The sequence below is a fragment of the Lucilia cuprina genome, chromosome 5 (assembly GCF_022045245.1).
Source record: "Lucilia cuprina isolate Lc7/37 chromosome 5, ASM2204524v1, whole genome shotgun sequence".
Lineage (NCBI taxonomy): Eukaryota > Metazoa > Arthropoda > Insecta > Diptera > Calliphoridae > Lucilia > Lucilia cuprina.
The window spans coordinates 30,803,799-30,818,099 of NC_060953.1; the positions used below are offsets into that span (position 1 = coordinate 30,803,799).

The window sequence follows — 14,301 nt, forward strand, 5'->3', positions numbered from 1 at the left end:
ATGTAATCACAAATACAGAATTTTAGCAATAAATTCTAAGTATGGAGGTGCTGCCCATGATTCTTTTGTATGGAAACAGTCTGAGGAAAGAATTCTTTTAGAACAAAAATATAGCTCCAATTTACGAAATTTTTGGCTTTTAGGTGAGAATTGTTTTCTATCACAATGTTTGTTACATATATATACATATAATAGCGCTTTTATTCACATTTAATTCTTGAAGGTGATTCTGGCTACCCGCTTGAGCCGTGGTTGCTAACCCCATACCGAAGTCCTCAAGAAGGATCAATGGAGTCTCGTTTTAACGATATACATTCTAAAGCCAGATGCATAGTAGAAAGGACCATCGGCATATTAAAAGCGAGATGGAAAATTTTATGTCATGACAAAAGAAGTAGGTATAGTCCTCAAAAAGTGGCAAAATTTTCAAATGTTTGTGCTGCACTGCATAATACTTATATGCATTCACTTCAAAGTGCCTAATTACGAGAATGTCCAGCAAACTCCTGTTGAAAGTACAATGCTAGATATGGATAATGGAAACGAGACTCAAATAACTAAAATAGGAAAAAAATTTGAGATAATATCAAAAATTCGTTGTGTTCCAATTAGAATAAAGATACATAAAGGTTTTTAAAAGTATATATTTTTATTAATAAAATAAAAAAAACGTTTGTTAAAATAAAAATGTGTATTTCATAGTGAGATTAAAAACTTGGTAGTGGTCCAAAAAAAGTTTGATAAAATAAAAATATGTAATTCATTTTAGATTAAAAACTGGTAGTGGTCCAATTTTTTATTGTAAGCTTGGCCGTTAGTATTGTTGATTAATATTTTCTAATTCCTTTATCCGTATTTGAAGCTCATTTTTTTATGTCCATGTTGATGCCGTGTAATTGCGCATTCATTTTAATTTTCTTTCTTAATTTCTATTATTTTATCTAATTTTTTATTAAGAACTTCAGCATGGTATTTATCATTGGCACTAATATTATTTTTTAATAAACTCGTCTTCGTTTCTCTTGACTCTTTTCTTGTAATGCGCAAGTGCAGTGATCTATCTTTTTTAGGCGTCTCTTCATTCTCCTCATTATCTACGATGTCCATTACTTCCGAAATGTATTCGTCGGCTTCATTTCCTTGGGATGTACTCGTACCTTCAGAAGAATTTCATTGTTCTACTTCTTGATTTTTTTCCCGAATGAACGGATCTCTTGCAAGCCTACTACAGATACTTCAATTCCTGCTGCTTCCAAAATTTGCTCCTCAGCTACGCTAAGGTGTTTCTCCTCAAAAGGGCCTCCACCAGTTTTTTTTGGAGGATTTGTTAAAAGAAACCTTTTTTAACCAACTGCTTTTGATCTGCATACACCTATTGAATAAATAATATTAAATGAATGAATATAACAATATTAAATGTTGTTATAAACCTTTCGCCACGTTTTAGCATCCTTCAATGGTGGACCAGAAGCATTTAGCATTAGGGCTAAGTTTTCCCATAGTCTATTGGCTGTTGCTTTTCCTTGTGATGTATTTGGTAGAACTCCTTTGGCCAAATCAGTGTGCTCTGACATAAACTCAGCAAGAATTTGCTTTTGTCTGAAGTTAATTTTTGTTGTATTCGAACTAATAATTAATAAAAATTGGTATTTTTTCAAAAGAAATAAAATAAAATTGTCTTACATTTTCTTTTCTTCCAACGAATTCTTTGAAAAATATAATTTCGATTGGTAATTTGCTAACGACTGAGAACTCACACGGTTGCATTCGAACACAAGTTTGTTATCGAGTAACATCATTAGAAATTTCGATACACTTTACTCGATAGCGAATGACAGAATCTCAAAAGTATAAAATCTCGCAAGTACGAATAAATTTCGATCGTGTTCGACTGCGGTAATTAGCCCCCTGTAAAACTTATTTCTGGTGGAGACCAATTAATACTTTTGATATAATTAAGTTCGGTGCTCCAACTTCCCATATGAAGGTATAGGTCGTTTGGTGGGGTTTATTAATTAGTTAATTAGGTTATTAATTAGTGCCGTGTTTCTAACCGTAATCAATAGATAGTTATTCACCCAAAAAGTAACTACTAACACTTTTCTACAATATTACTTGCCTACTTACCGGGTAAGTAAAGATTTTGCTGGGTAGTACAAATCTTTAAAATAATTTTCGTGTACTCACTTTTACAACAAAGGCTAGTGATAAATGAAAAAATATCTAAATAAAGGTTTTAATCGAAATTTATACTCTATCTAAAGTAAACTACAGCAATAATAACAAAGGCCCAGATGAGTTTCTTTTAATAAATATTTTTCCATTAAATTACAATTTCTTAGCCTGAGAGTCGATGCGTTCTTTATGAATTGAGTGAAAAGGTCGCAAAGGGGAAACAATATTGGTAACGTTGGAACATCTTTACTACATAAAGACATTTCAATTTCACAATGATCATGCAACCGATCAACAATAAATTTTAAATGTAAACTTTTGAATGGTATTCTGTGGCTGTGTGTGTGTTTGCGTATGATCGACAATATTAAAAAAGGAAGAAAATATGCCTGTTACTCCTGCAATTTATTGTTGTCATGTTTTTATGAACTTGTTCTTTGATAAACTTTCTATGTTACTTTTTGTACTGTAGATTCTGTTTGTAAATTTATATGTTCGTTGATTTGCTATAACAAGAGAACCCAAAACAAAACTTTACCAAACAGTTATTCTAAATTGGTTATCATCAAATCACTAAAAATAGATTTTTCTTTATTTTTGGTTAATTCCTGATGCGAATCCATGCTAACAATTTTCTATTAAGAAAAATATAGAACATTTTCAATAGAATTGTTATTAATAAAGAATACAACAAGTAAGAGTGTATATATAAGTAAGATATGAATATTTTATTATCATATATCGATGTAAATATGAACATCATATTAAATATGGTCCGATCCCTACAATTAGCAAATAGTCGTTATATTGGGGTCAATTATGAACCGATTCCCTTAAAATTTTGTAGATTTTGATTCATACATATCATGTTTATATCAAATTTCGTTGATGTACTCGAATTTTTAAACCAGTACTGATCGGTAAAGTAATTTCTGATGGGGTAGGGTCAATTATAGACCGATCCCTGTAAAATGTTGTAGAACGATTTTGGTTCATTGAAATTATACTAATGTCGAATTTCATCCCAGTACTCGTATTTTTAAGAATGTAATGAGCGTTAAAGTAATTTTCTGATGGGAACCTTATATGGCGATATGTACCGATCCCCACAAAATTTTCTTAGATATATTTAAGGTCATACAAAACTTGTTTATGTTGAATTTCGTTACCATATAATTATTTTGAAGCCAGTAATCAACATTATAATAATTTTTTATAGGGGACTTTATATAAGGGGTAGGGTCAAATATGGACCGATCCCCACAAAATTTCATAGAGATATTTGGAGTCATACAGAACTTGCTCATGTCAAATTTCGTCGCCATATAATTACTTTGAAGCCAGTAATCAGTATATAAGGTCCCCTTTAAAATATAGCCATTTTTTAAAGGGTACGGTCAATTATGGACCGATCAACATAAAAATTGGTAGAGAGGCTTTGGACAATAAGAGACTTACTTATGTCAAATTTTATTGTTATACTAGTATTTTTAAGCCAGCACTGAGCTGTAAACAAATTTTCTGAAAGGGCCTTATATGAGGTGTAGGGTCATTTATGGACCGATCTTCATAAAATTTGGTAGGTAGATTTTGGATCATATGAAACTTATTTATGTCGAATCTCATAGCTACACTCCTACTTTTAAAATAGGTGTACTTTTTGTAAAACGAAAAAATACCAAAAAGTTAATTTTTATGTCTTCTAACTTAACCCAGGCTCCACATTATTATTTCATGTTTCTAGCCAATAACAACACACTAGTGCTGCTCTCGCTTTGCTACTCTTGCTCTGCTGCTCACGCCCTGCCTTGTTTTTATAAACAAGAGTACAATATCAAAATTTAACGTATGAGCATGAATAAAAAAACTCAATTTTGGATGAAATTTTCATATCTCCGTTATTTATGGACCAATTTTGCTGATATTAAATAGCGATCTTCCCGAAAGCATGTCTCACAGAATTATTGAAGATTCGGATCTCACAGATATCTGGGGTCCTCTAAAAACTGATTTCAACAGACAGACGAACATGCCTTAATCGACTCCGCTATTTATAAGGATCCAGAATATATATACTTTATAGGGTCGGAAAATTATATTATAGAAATTACAAACGGAATGACAAACTTATTTATACCCTTCTTAGGAAGGTGAAGGGTATAAAAATAAATGGCTCTACAAAATGTGGGGAGATGAGTTCCCCAATGCCTACCTAGTGTCTAGTAGTCTTGAATGTCTTCTATTAGTACAATTAGGTCCAATTATCTACGACACAAGTACTATTTTGTGGATTGAGTATAAAAAAACCACTTCGTTAATGTCGGTTTTAAAACGTATGAATTATTTTTCAGGTAAAATTTTTGTTTTGAGTCTGTCCATCTGTGTGTCTATATAAAAAGATAACTTGATGAATTTTTGTTCTTACATCTCTCTCACGTCCATAATTCACTTAAATTCGAAAGAAATATAATTTATACAAAAATACATTCATTCACCAAAATTTATTACAATTGCTATCAAGCTTTCCACGTTCAGAAATTAAATATATACTTTTTATTTTTGTCATTCTCGAGGTCGTGGTTCCGTTAAAGTGGTATTATAATACATAAAGGAGTCTTAAAAGCCTGTATATTTGTTGTCAAAAACTTAAGATCTGAATACTATTAATATATACCTTCACAAATTGCTAATGACTAATCTATAGTTTTTATAATTTTTGGTCAAAACGATTCTACTCGACAGTTCGCGTGTAGTAAACTACCACGTAAACCAATAGTTTAATGTATTCCTATGGCTAATATAAAAAGTATCTATATTAGTTAATTGTTATAGTCAAGTCTCCCGTCTAGTCTATATAAAAGCCTATTGCCTAACCAATGGACTAGTAAATTGACTAATGAACTTACTTATTAATATGTGAATACAAATATTCATAAGTTTACTGACTGAGAAAATCGACTTGAAATGCTATAATTTTATATTTTTTATAATGTTGTACATTTCCAAAAATATGTATTTTGTACAATCGGATTCGAAAAAGTACACTTTTAAATACTGTTTGTAAAATTTAAAAATTACATTTGCCATTTAAGAGGTTGTCTCAGATTTTTGCTCACATCTTCGTTATTTATGAACCGATTTTGCTGATTTTAAATAGGAAACTTCTGAAAAGCATGTCAATTAGAATTATAACTCAATAATTATTGACTGACTGAGATTCCAAAAACATCTGATTAATTTTAACTGGGTTCCTAATCCATTTGCTTAATAATTTGTTTTTCGACAAAAATGCTTTGTACAATATTGGAAAGATAATTTTATCTTGATGATTCGATTTACGATTACGTTTAGTTAATTCTCTCATATACTTACGGTATATGAACGTATAAAAATACTATAAAAAGGGCTAAGAAGATTAAATAAAATTAAAAATTTAGCTGATAAGAAAAGTCGTACTCGACTGAACCTAATATATTTGTTGCCTAATTTTAATGGGTGTTTCATAGTGATGTGTATACAGTAGTAATTTGAGAAATTATTTTCATAGCTTCTCACTAAAAGCAACACTCTTTCATAAAAATGATCACCGAATGAACACAAAAAGATTGTTTGTTGGCGTCAGACAAGAAACCTGCCCGTAAGTTATAGCTTTAACAATTCACTTTTGACTGATGCAATCATAATCTGCATGCAACACCACTCATACATACCACTAAATAAAAATTGTGTACTACAAATATGAAACTTACAAAAAAACACAATTTAACTCATACTTTGTTTTTCTTTTTCCTCCTTGTTTTAATACTTAATCGAAACAATTTGACTGCAACGGAGATTGAACATACAGAGGAATGGTAGAACCTAGTAGTAATACACAGTCTCAACTTTTAAATGTTAATAAAATACGCCCAATGATAACAAGAAGTCAATCGTAAACGAATATTTTTGCCCCTGAGGTCTTCATCATACACCAACCAAAGAAAAAACGAAAAACATACAACAGCAACACAAACATACAAGGATATCAATGTGCCTGTAAATTCAACAACAGTTTGGCGGCATGTTGCATACACTGGCACTTACTACTGATTCATTGATTTCATTCACGAAAAGTGCAAGCAAGAAGCAACAAGTCTTTGGAAGAAAAAACACCAACAACATTCAAGACAGGTTGTTTGTCAGTCATCCGGCAATAATGTTGTTGGAGCTGCTTTAGCTGTGTTTTATGTTGTTGTACATATTTACTGCAAAAGTTGTTTAACTATGAATTGAGGTGGAATATTAGTGAATTCGAGTCCATTCAAACTTTTTATGATCAACAACTGGCAACAACTTTTTTTGCACCAAAGGTGAAACAATTCGATGCATCCTTTTGGACATCATTGATGCTGTTGTATTTGGTATTCTATATTATTTCGGCTACAAGTAGTTTGCTGTCCCTATGAGAGACGACTACTTAATACATCCAAAGTAAGAAGCCATAAAAAACAATCAATTTGTTGCACAAACACAGTCAATGGCAACTCCCATTTGTGTTAGCTTTCAGCAACTGAACTAAATTTATTGCACGTTTTTATAGTTACATCTAAATTGACTTTTAAATTGTAAAATTTATCATAACAAAACAACGATTGCAATAGGAACATAAAACTATCATAATTTATCAATATTGTTGTACGAAGAACATTCGAAATTTGTACAAATTGACAGATTTTTAATTAAATTCGATATCAATATATCAAGTTTTACGATCATTAGCAGAATCGAAATGAGTTTGTGTTTGATACAATAATGATGGGATTCATATTACAGTTACGCCTAAAAAAACAGTCACAATACAACAAAGAAATTTAGTTTTCTTATTAGATTATCTCGCTGAGACGAACGCTTTTTCATTCGTTAAGTTAACTATCTCAAGTTAATTTTTCTTTCGATGTCGATTATTTCCGAGTGTTCTGGTACCCATATAATAATTCAAAACTTACCTCTGGTGGTTACCTCTAGTAGGTAAGTTAACCTTATAGCCTGATATCGACCTAATTGCCTTCCTGCTGCTCTGACATCTGCTGAAATTGTATCTGAGACCAGTGTTTTAGAATTTCCCATATACATATTCTATGTCTGGTATACGGCCACTTCCGATGTTGGTGAATAGCCTTCCAATGTGTTCAGTATATATTGATGTCGTGTCGTATAACATCCTTTAGTTAGTTGCGTAAGGTCTGGGCACGTTCGGGTATAAGTTTAATATCAAATATTTTTCGCACATAAATTCAAAAATATTAGAGTAACCTTCGATTCTCCTATTGAACACCTAGAATGTGCTTTTTTCCATCTATGCAAATACTTAAACAAAAAATGTTCGTCTTTCTTGTAAAAAAACATATTTGAGTCTTATTATCTATTCCTTTTTCGGTTAGATGTTTATTGTAATTTTGGTATCACTAATAACATAATAATTACACTTAGCTACAATTACATCAAATGTAATTGTAATTACAATCAATACCAACCAAGCCTGATTCCGCCAGTGCATAACTGGCATTACTATATTGAATGTGGTTTCCACGATTTTCTCTGCACATAAGGAAAATGTTAATTTAAAACATCTATATCTCAAAATTTAGGGAAATTGAATATACAAAAAAGTTGTTAAATTACATAGCACTATAAAAATAGCACTACAAATAAAATAAACAAAAAAAATATTTGTAAACTAAAGTAATTTGTTAGAAATAAGTATTTGCTAGTGGCAATGATGGTCGTTTTTGACAATTGCTCTTTGTTACAAAAAGTGAATGAAAATGTAAAGTTTTTGTATTGCACATTGCGCATGTATGAACATCCCAGTAAAAACTTAGTTTGTAATCCGTCTTACTTTTTGCTAACAGTTTTAACTATGTGTTTACATTTGGTTTTAAGCAATTAGAGCGGTTTTTTGAATTGGCAATAAGTACCGGACTACTTTTGATTTGTGTGAAAAAATGAAACAAAAATGTAATGATTAGTAATTTTTTACACAAAATCAGAAGTTTTCGAAAAAAAGTTTCCCAATGTTGACCGCCTTTAGATTAGTTAATCTGATGTTTATACCCTTTGATGCTTTTTAGTACAAAATTAAACTTTACAGTGCTGCCATACAAAACAACAGAAATCGTCACAGTTTGTTTTCAAAAAAATTCATATACATATTTAATAAAGAAGAAAGCCAATCTTCATGTGAACGATCAGTGATTAAATTAAAATTCATTCTCGAAAGTTGTTTTTGAGTACTGAGTTAGTAAATTTTATTTGTTAGTTTAAACGCCCAATGGAGGTGGTTTAAACTTAAAGGAAATTTCAAAATAAAATTTATTGATTAATGATACCTTTTAAACTTTGGTTTTAACAGTTTATAACAGCTTGTATAAAAGCTTTTATTTAATTTGCTAATTTAGTTAGTTTTATAACAGTTTACGTTATATAATAAATAGATAAAAATTTGGTAAAATAATTATAAAAATTATTTTAAAGTAAGACGAAATGAAAAACTTCTTCGTGTTACCATTTCTGTTAACATACATGTGTACATTGAGCATACATACGTATGTATAAGTACATTAAATAAATATTAAGTATACGCCACGATGAAAGCTCATTGTAATAGATTCAAATAAAAGAGAATCCAAAGCAAAGACGTAAAATAAAGCTTTAGCTGTCATGTTTAATAAACTACAAAATACTATGTACGAAAATGTTTGATAAATTTTCACGTGGATTGTAACAAAAATAAAAAAAAACGGAAAACACTTTCTCATTCATTGTTTACTCGTCACAACAACGAAAACAACACTGTAAAAACAGTGCCAAAAGAGAGAAAAAATCTTTAAGGGAAAATATAAAAACTTATTTCACATTTATTGATTAAACAAACTTTATTCACTTACGTCAAAATAAGGCGAATAAAAGCAATTGCAACTATCACAGATATTATATCAGAAAAGTGTGTTGAGTAACAATAAATCCTAAAATAAAATTACAGATTAAATTAATTAAGTGTAATTAAGTTTATAAGCATAGCAACTAAAAAAACTTTGTATCAATGTTGTTGCCAGAACAAATACGTCCAGGATGTTTCGAACGTTTTCTGGATATTCTGAAGTCACCAATAAGGCCAAAACATATACGTTTATCAGCTGTTCTCATTTGTATTAATCAGTTTGTAAGTTGTAGATTCCGTATTTAAAAAAACATCGTTAATGGTTACATTTTAATACGTTCTTAAACAGTTAATTGCCAATATTCTGCTCTTCATTGTCATACTGGCTTACATTCACATCGAGGAAGCCAATTCAAGGGCGATTGCCGACATGGAAGATCAACGTGACAATGCGTATTACAGTCTTCCGGACTTGATATTGAATCGCATACGTTTTCACTTTGCCAACGACGTTACAATGACATCACGGGTCTTTGCCTTCTCAATGGTCTGTTGCTCGGCTGTCTATTTGCTGAGTGCTATTGGTCTGCTGATTGGCATCTATAAGAGTCGTGAGGAATTCGTTTTGATTTGGTTGATACTGCAGGTCGTTTTCTTTATTGGCGGTATAGTTTTTAGTGTTTGGATATCGGATGGTGAATTTGTTAAACATACAGTTGGCAAACTGTTTTTCTGTAAGTTGATTCTATCACCTGTTTTTATAGGTGTTTTATCGATTTAATTGTTGGATATGAAATAACAACATTCATCTTTTATTTAGTTTTCATGTCTGCAACTGTACTTGTGTGTGATGCAACAATGTGGTACATTATTTATTGCTTCTATCACAGCATACGTTTAATGAACAAATTACGTGAAATAGCTACTGTTGCCATTCCATGTCCTGCGCCCGGAACGGTAAGATTTCTCATTAACCATTTATTTATAATGAAGAACGAATATATAGTCATGTCTGACTACTTTTACTCCACCACCAGCAGGGGGAAGATAGAGAGAGGGCTTATATACATCTGTTTATCATTCCGTATATAACACCAAAAAATAATAATCTGAGATCGAACAAGTATATGTGATATAAAATTATTAAGTTTCTCGAAAAACTTATTTTGTGTGATAGAACAAAAAATTGTTCAATAGATTTCAAATCCGACTTTGTGGCCAAAGCACTGATTTTGTGTGAAATTTGATATAGAACTAAAAATTGTTCAAGAGATAATGTTAATTATTTCCCCTCCAGAAAAGAATTTTTTTATAATCAGTACCGAAACTATTAAAACTCCACCAAAATAATGTTCCATGTATAACTTGTATAATTATTTTGGGAGTTATAACCTTCGTGGTTTTTGTAACACAGCGTTCTAAACTTTGAAATCTGAAAATTTAATGTAATTTAAGTTTTTATAATTCCAATTACTTGTAGTGTGTAATTGACCAGTAACCAATTATAATTACGTGTAATTTTAATCTAAGTTTTTCCAATTACAATTACTTGTAATTGCAATTGAAGTTTCCATATAAAATTACTTGTAATTGTAATTTACACATTACTAATTACAAAATTACATGTAATTATAAGGAACAAAATTTACAATTACAAGGCAAAACTTCCATTATAATTACAAGTAATTGTAATTGGCGAAACTTCAATTACAGTTACAAATAATTGTAATTGCAAATGTAGTCATTACCCCCATGTCTGATTCTTATTGATTTTTTCTATAATTTTCTGGGTCGATTTATTGATTCTAACCTAATGGTTAAGATCGGTCCATTATTTCACCTAGCCCCCATACAACTGATCTCCTGAATAGAGCTTGTAAACCTTGTAATCAAACCAGATAACAATTTTGGAGATAATTCAATGAAATTTGGCACATGATCTTTTATGGTACTGTAGACGAAGCCTATTGAAAATGGTTAACATCGGTCCATTATTTCACCTAGGCCCCATAGAACTGAACCCGCCAAATAGGGCTTTGAAGTTCATAATTATGTTTAATATACTCGTATCTCGACAAAAAGCTGCAAAACCAAGTTCTATACTAGTCTTTATGACCCTGATGAACTTTATAATTATAGGGCCTCAGTATATCTGCAGCAAGGTACAATTCAACTTAAATCCTTTATTATAAAAACTAAATCACATTTTATTCGTATACAGGTGTAGGGTATTATATGGTCGGCCTCGCCCAACTATAACTTCTTACTGTTTTTTTTTCGACTAATGGTCAATAATGTTCAAAACAATCGATCCAAAATATTATATAGCCCTCGGAAATACAAACAAATAACGTCGTATATGGTATTCAAAGAAATCGTATTCCACTTCCTAAAATAACTTAAATGCACATAACTAATTAAGAAATAAAAACATTAGAACAATCTTCGTCACAAATATGTTTCAGTCGTAATTCAGGTCTGAGTTGGGGAACAACTCTCGCGTCATCGCGATTATTTCTTAAACGCGTTCAGGCTTGTGTTTGTTGCCTGGCTTTCGACAGTTTTGCGTCTCGCTCGCACTGGTGTAATGTATTACTTCATATAACTGTTCAAAGTTGTATGTTGTCTACATTAACCTCGTGCTTTCGTATTACCTCAAGTGAGGTTATGTTTTATTGGTGGAGACCATAGAATACTCAAACGTTTTTAACTGGTGGAGACCATAAAATACTCACGATATAACCTGGTGGAGACCATAAAATACTCACGATATAACCTGGTGGAGACCATTTAAACTCAAATATATACTGGTGGAGACCATTAATACTTTTGATGAAATCAAGTCCGGATGCTCCAACTTCCTATATGAAGGTATAGGTCGGTTGGTGGGGTTTTCTCTGGACAAACGTGTGATAACCTGGCAATATGAGTGCTTGATGCACCGCCATCCTAATCAAAACCCAAAAAAAAAAAACAAATATGTTTGTGTAATTAACTTCCAAAAAGAGCTTATTACATTTTTTATATATACAAATCAATTTGACATTTTTTATCTTGTATCTCATATAAGCTCCACTTTATAATTAAAACGCACTATTTCATTTACAAAAATGCATATTAAATAAATATACAATACATTTATATTTTGTGTATATACAAATCATTCTGAAACATATTTTTGGATCAGTCTATAATTAGCCATAGCTCTTGACTGAATTTATGACATATATAAGTATATAAAATCCTTGTCGATAAATCATTCTGTGTAATTTTTTGGATCAAAATTACCTCTATAATTGTATAAAGCAATTAGAAAATAATTTTAACATGAAAAAAATTAAACTTCCGCAATTTATTAAATACGTATTTGATAATACATTTAGATAAAGAGTTGCTTACAGGTGGAGGGTGTGAGTTCCGGTAGGTTAGTGTTCTAGTCTAGTAGACTGGAGGTGGTGGGCTCGATTCCCATCTGAGAAACTGGTTAAGGAGCTCACAATAGGCCCGATAGATGTATTTATTCCATTTTAATGTATAAACTTACATCCTCCTTTCAAACTAACTTTAGGTAGAGAGTACAGCACTCTAACTTATTATTATCTATGTATGTATTTTATTTAACATTTAATAATTAAGTTTAATTATTTACTTTTACAGGTTCCATTCCATTTCCGGAGGGAAAATATGTATTTAGGCAGTAATGGCTATAAACACATTTTAACCGAGGCGCCCGATGGCAATTATTGATTTTAAAAAGAAAATAAATGAATATTTTTACTTGTTTTTCACCAAATTTATTTAATTACAGTTTTCTAAAATATGCTTTATTATTTTTTCGGTACAAATCTAATTAATATTTTAATTAATCACATACAGAACTAATTTTACTTAGTATATAATTCGCAATTCCGAATTGGGTTTTGGCACAATACAATCTATTCAAATAATTAAAATGAGTTTTCATTCTTTGCGAATTATATATATATATATGTAGGTCCTAAATTACGGATTATATATGTATTACTTAGGTTATAAAGAATTTATTAATTTAATGTGAAAAACGAGTTAAAATAACATCTCAGTTTAAAAAAAACATGTGTGATAAAGAATTAGTACTTGTCAAGGCAAAACAAAACTAAAGACAATTTCAATAGAATCTTAGATCTTATAGAGTTTAAATATACTCTGATCTTTAGAAGTACATAAGTGGTAATGTGTGTCATTATTTCTTAACATTGTAACAATAGCAATTAATTAGCAAAAATCCAAAATAAAGATTGAAAGATTTACCTTTTTACATTGATGAAACTGTTAAAATGACTCAGTAAAATTTGGATACACATAAACTTTTGGATAAACTCTTTTAAATTAATAAATTTATTGGTTAATTATTGAAACTTAACACCAACTACAATGTCCATAAAAAAATAAATACTAAATTAAAACTGAAACCCTAAAAACTGTGAAAATTTAATATGTATGTATAAAGCTATGTATTTTGTTATATCTTAAAATATATTGTCAGAAAAATATTCAAAAGATATCTAACAAACGTGTCAACTTACAATTTTCTGTAACATAGTCTGAAATGCTATTTCAGGCAACGTTTCGTAGCAAAATTGTAAGTTCACAAGATTGTTAGATATTTTCCGAACATTTTACTGTCAATGTTGTAAGATCTGACTTTAATGTAGGCTTTAAGTAATATTGATTCTTAATTAATTTATTTTTTGTAATATAAATAAAATTAATGTGTCTCGTATGTGTTTTACTGTGTCATTTCAATTTTTGAAATTTTACTCACAGTGTTATAACAGTTATCAGATACAAATGAAATTTTTACTACCTACACATTGATAGGTCAATGATTACGGTCCGCTTAATTCTTTCGATATTTTAAGTATTGTTAATTAAATGTAAAAACATTAAGAACAATATATATATATACATACATGTAATATGGAATGATATATTTACTACTGTTTACATACTTGTGTAATAATCTAACCTGTCCTTCCAAATAATATACAAATACATATGTAGATATTTATTAAAAAAACGAAATAATAATATTAATAAAATACTAACAAATATGCACTTAAAAGTCAATGTAACTGATTTAGGAAATTACAAAAATAATAAACGATACAGTAAAATTATATATACATACTTATAAAAATGTATACAGACATACTTTTTGTAACATA

At 30.2% G+C, this 14,301-nt stretch overlaps 2 protein-coding genes across 3 annotated transcripts; one reads left to right on the forward strand and one right to left on the reverse strand.

The window, feature by feature from the left end:
• Positions 1-479: 479 nt before the first annotated feature.
• On the reverse strand, positions 480-1,874 carry LOC124420222. The gene is made up of 3 exons (XM_046952436.1): positions 1,684-1,874; positions 1,431-1,626; positions 480-557 (listed from the first exon to the last, which is right to left on the reverse strand). Exons 1-3 carry the CDS (start codon positions 1,797-1,799, stop codon positions 480-482), a joined length of 390 nt encoding a protein of 129 aa, XP_046808392.1. The 5' UTR covers positions 1,800-1,874.
• A 7,048-nt stretch (positions 1,875-8,922) lies between these two features.
• On the forward strand, positions 8,923-14,255 carry LOC111675615. Of its 2 annotated transcripts, XM_046952323.1 has the most exons (5): positions 8,923-9,157; positions 9,222-9,376; positions 9,444-9,828; positions 9,915-10,051; positions 12,752-14,255. In XM_046952323.1, exons 2-5 carry the CDS (start codon positions 9,257-9,259, stop codon positions 12,839-12,841), a joined length of 732 nt encoding a protein of 243 aa, XP_046808279.1. In that variant the 5' UTR covers positions 8,923-9,157; positions 9,222-9,256; the 3' UTR covers positions 12,842-14,255. The 2 variants fall into 2 exon arrangements, with proteins under 2 accessions (XP_046808279.1, XP_023292167.1); XM_023436399.2 differs by having other exon boundaries at positions 8,924-9,376.
• The last annotated feature ends 46 nt before the right edge of the window (positions 14,256-14,301 follow it).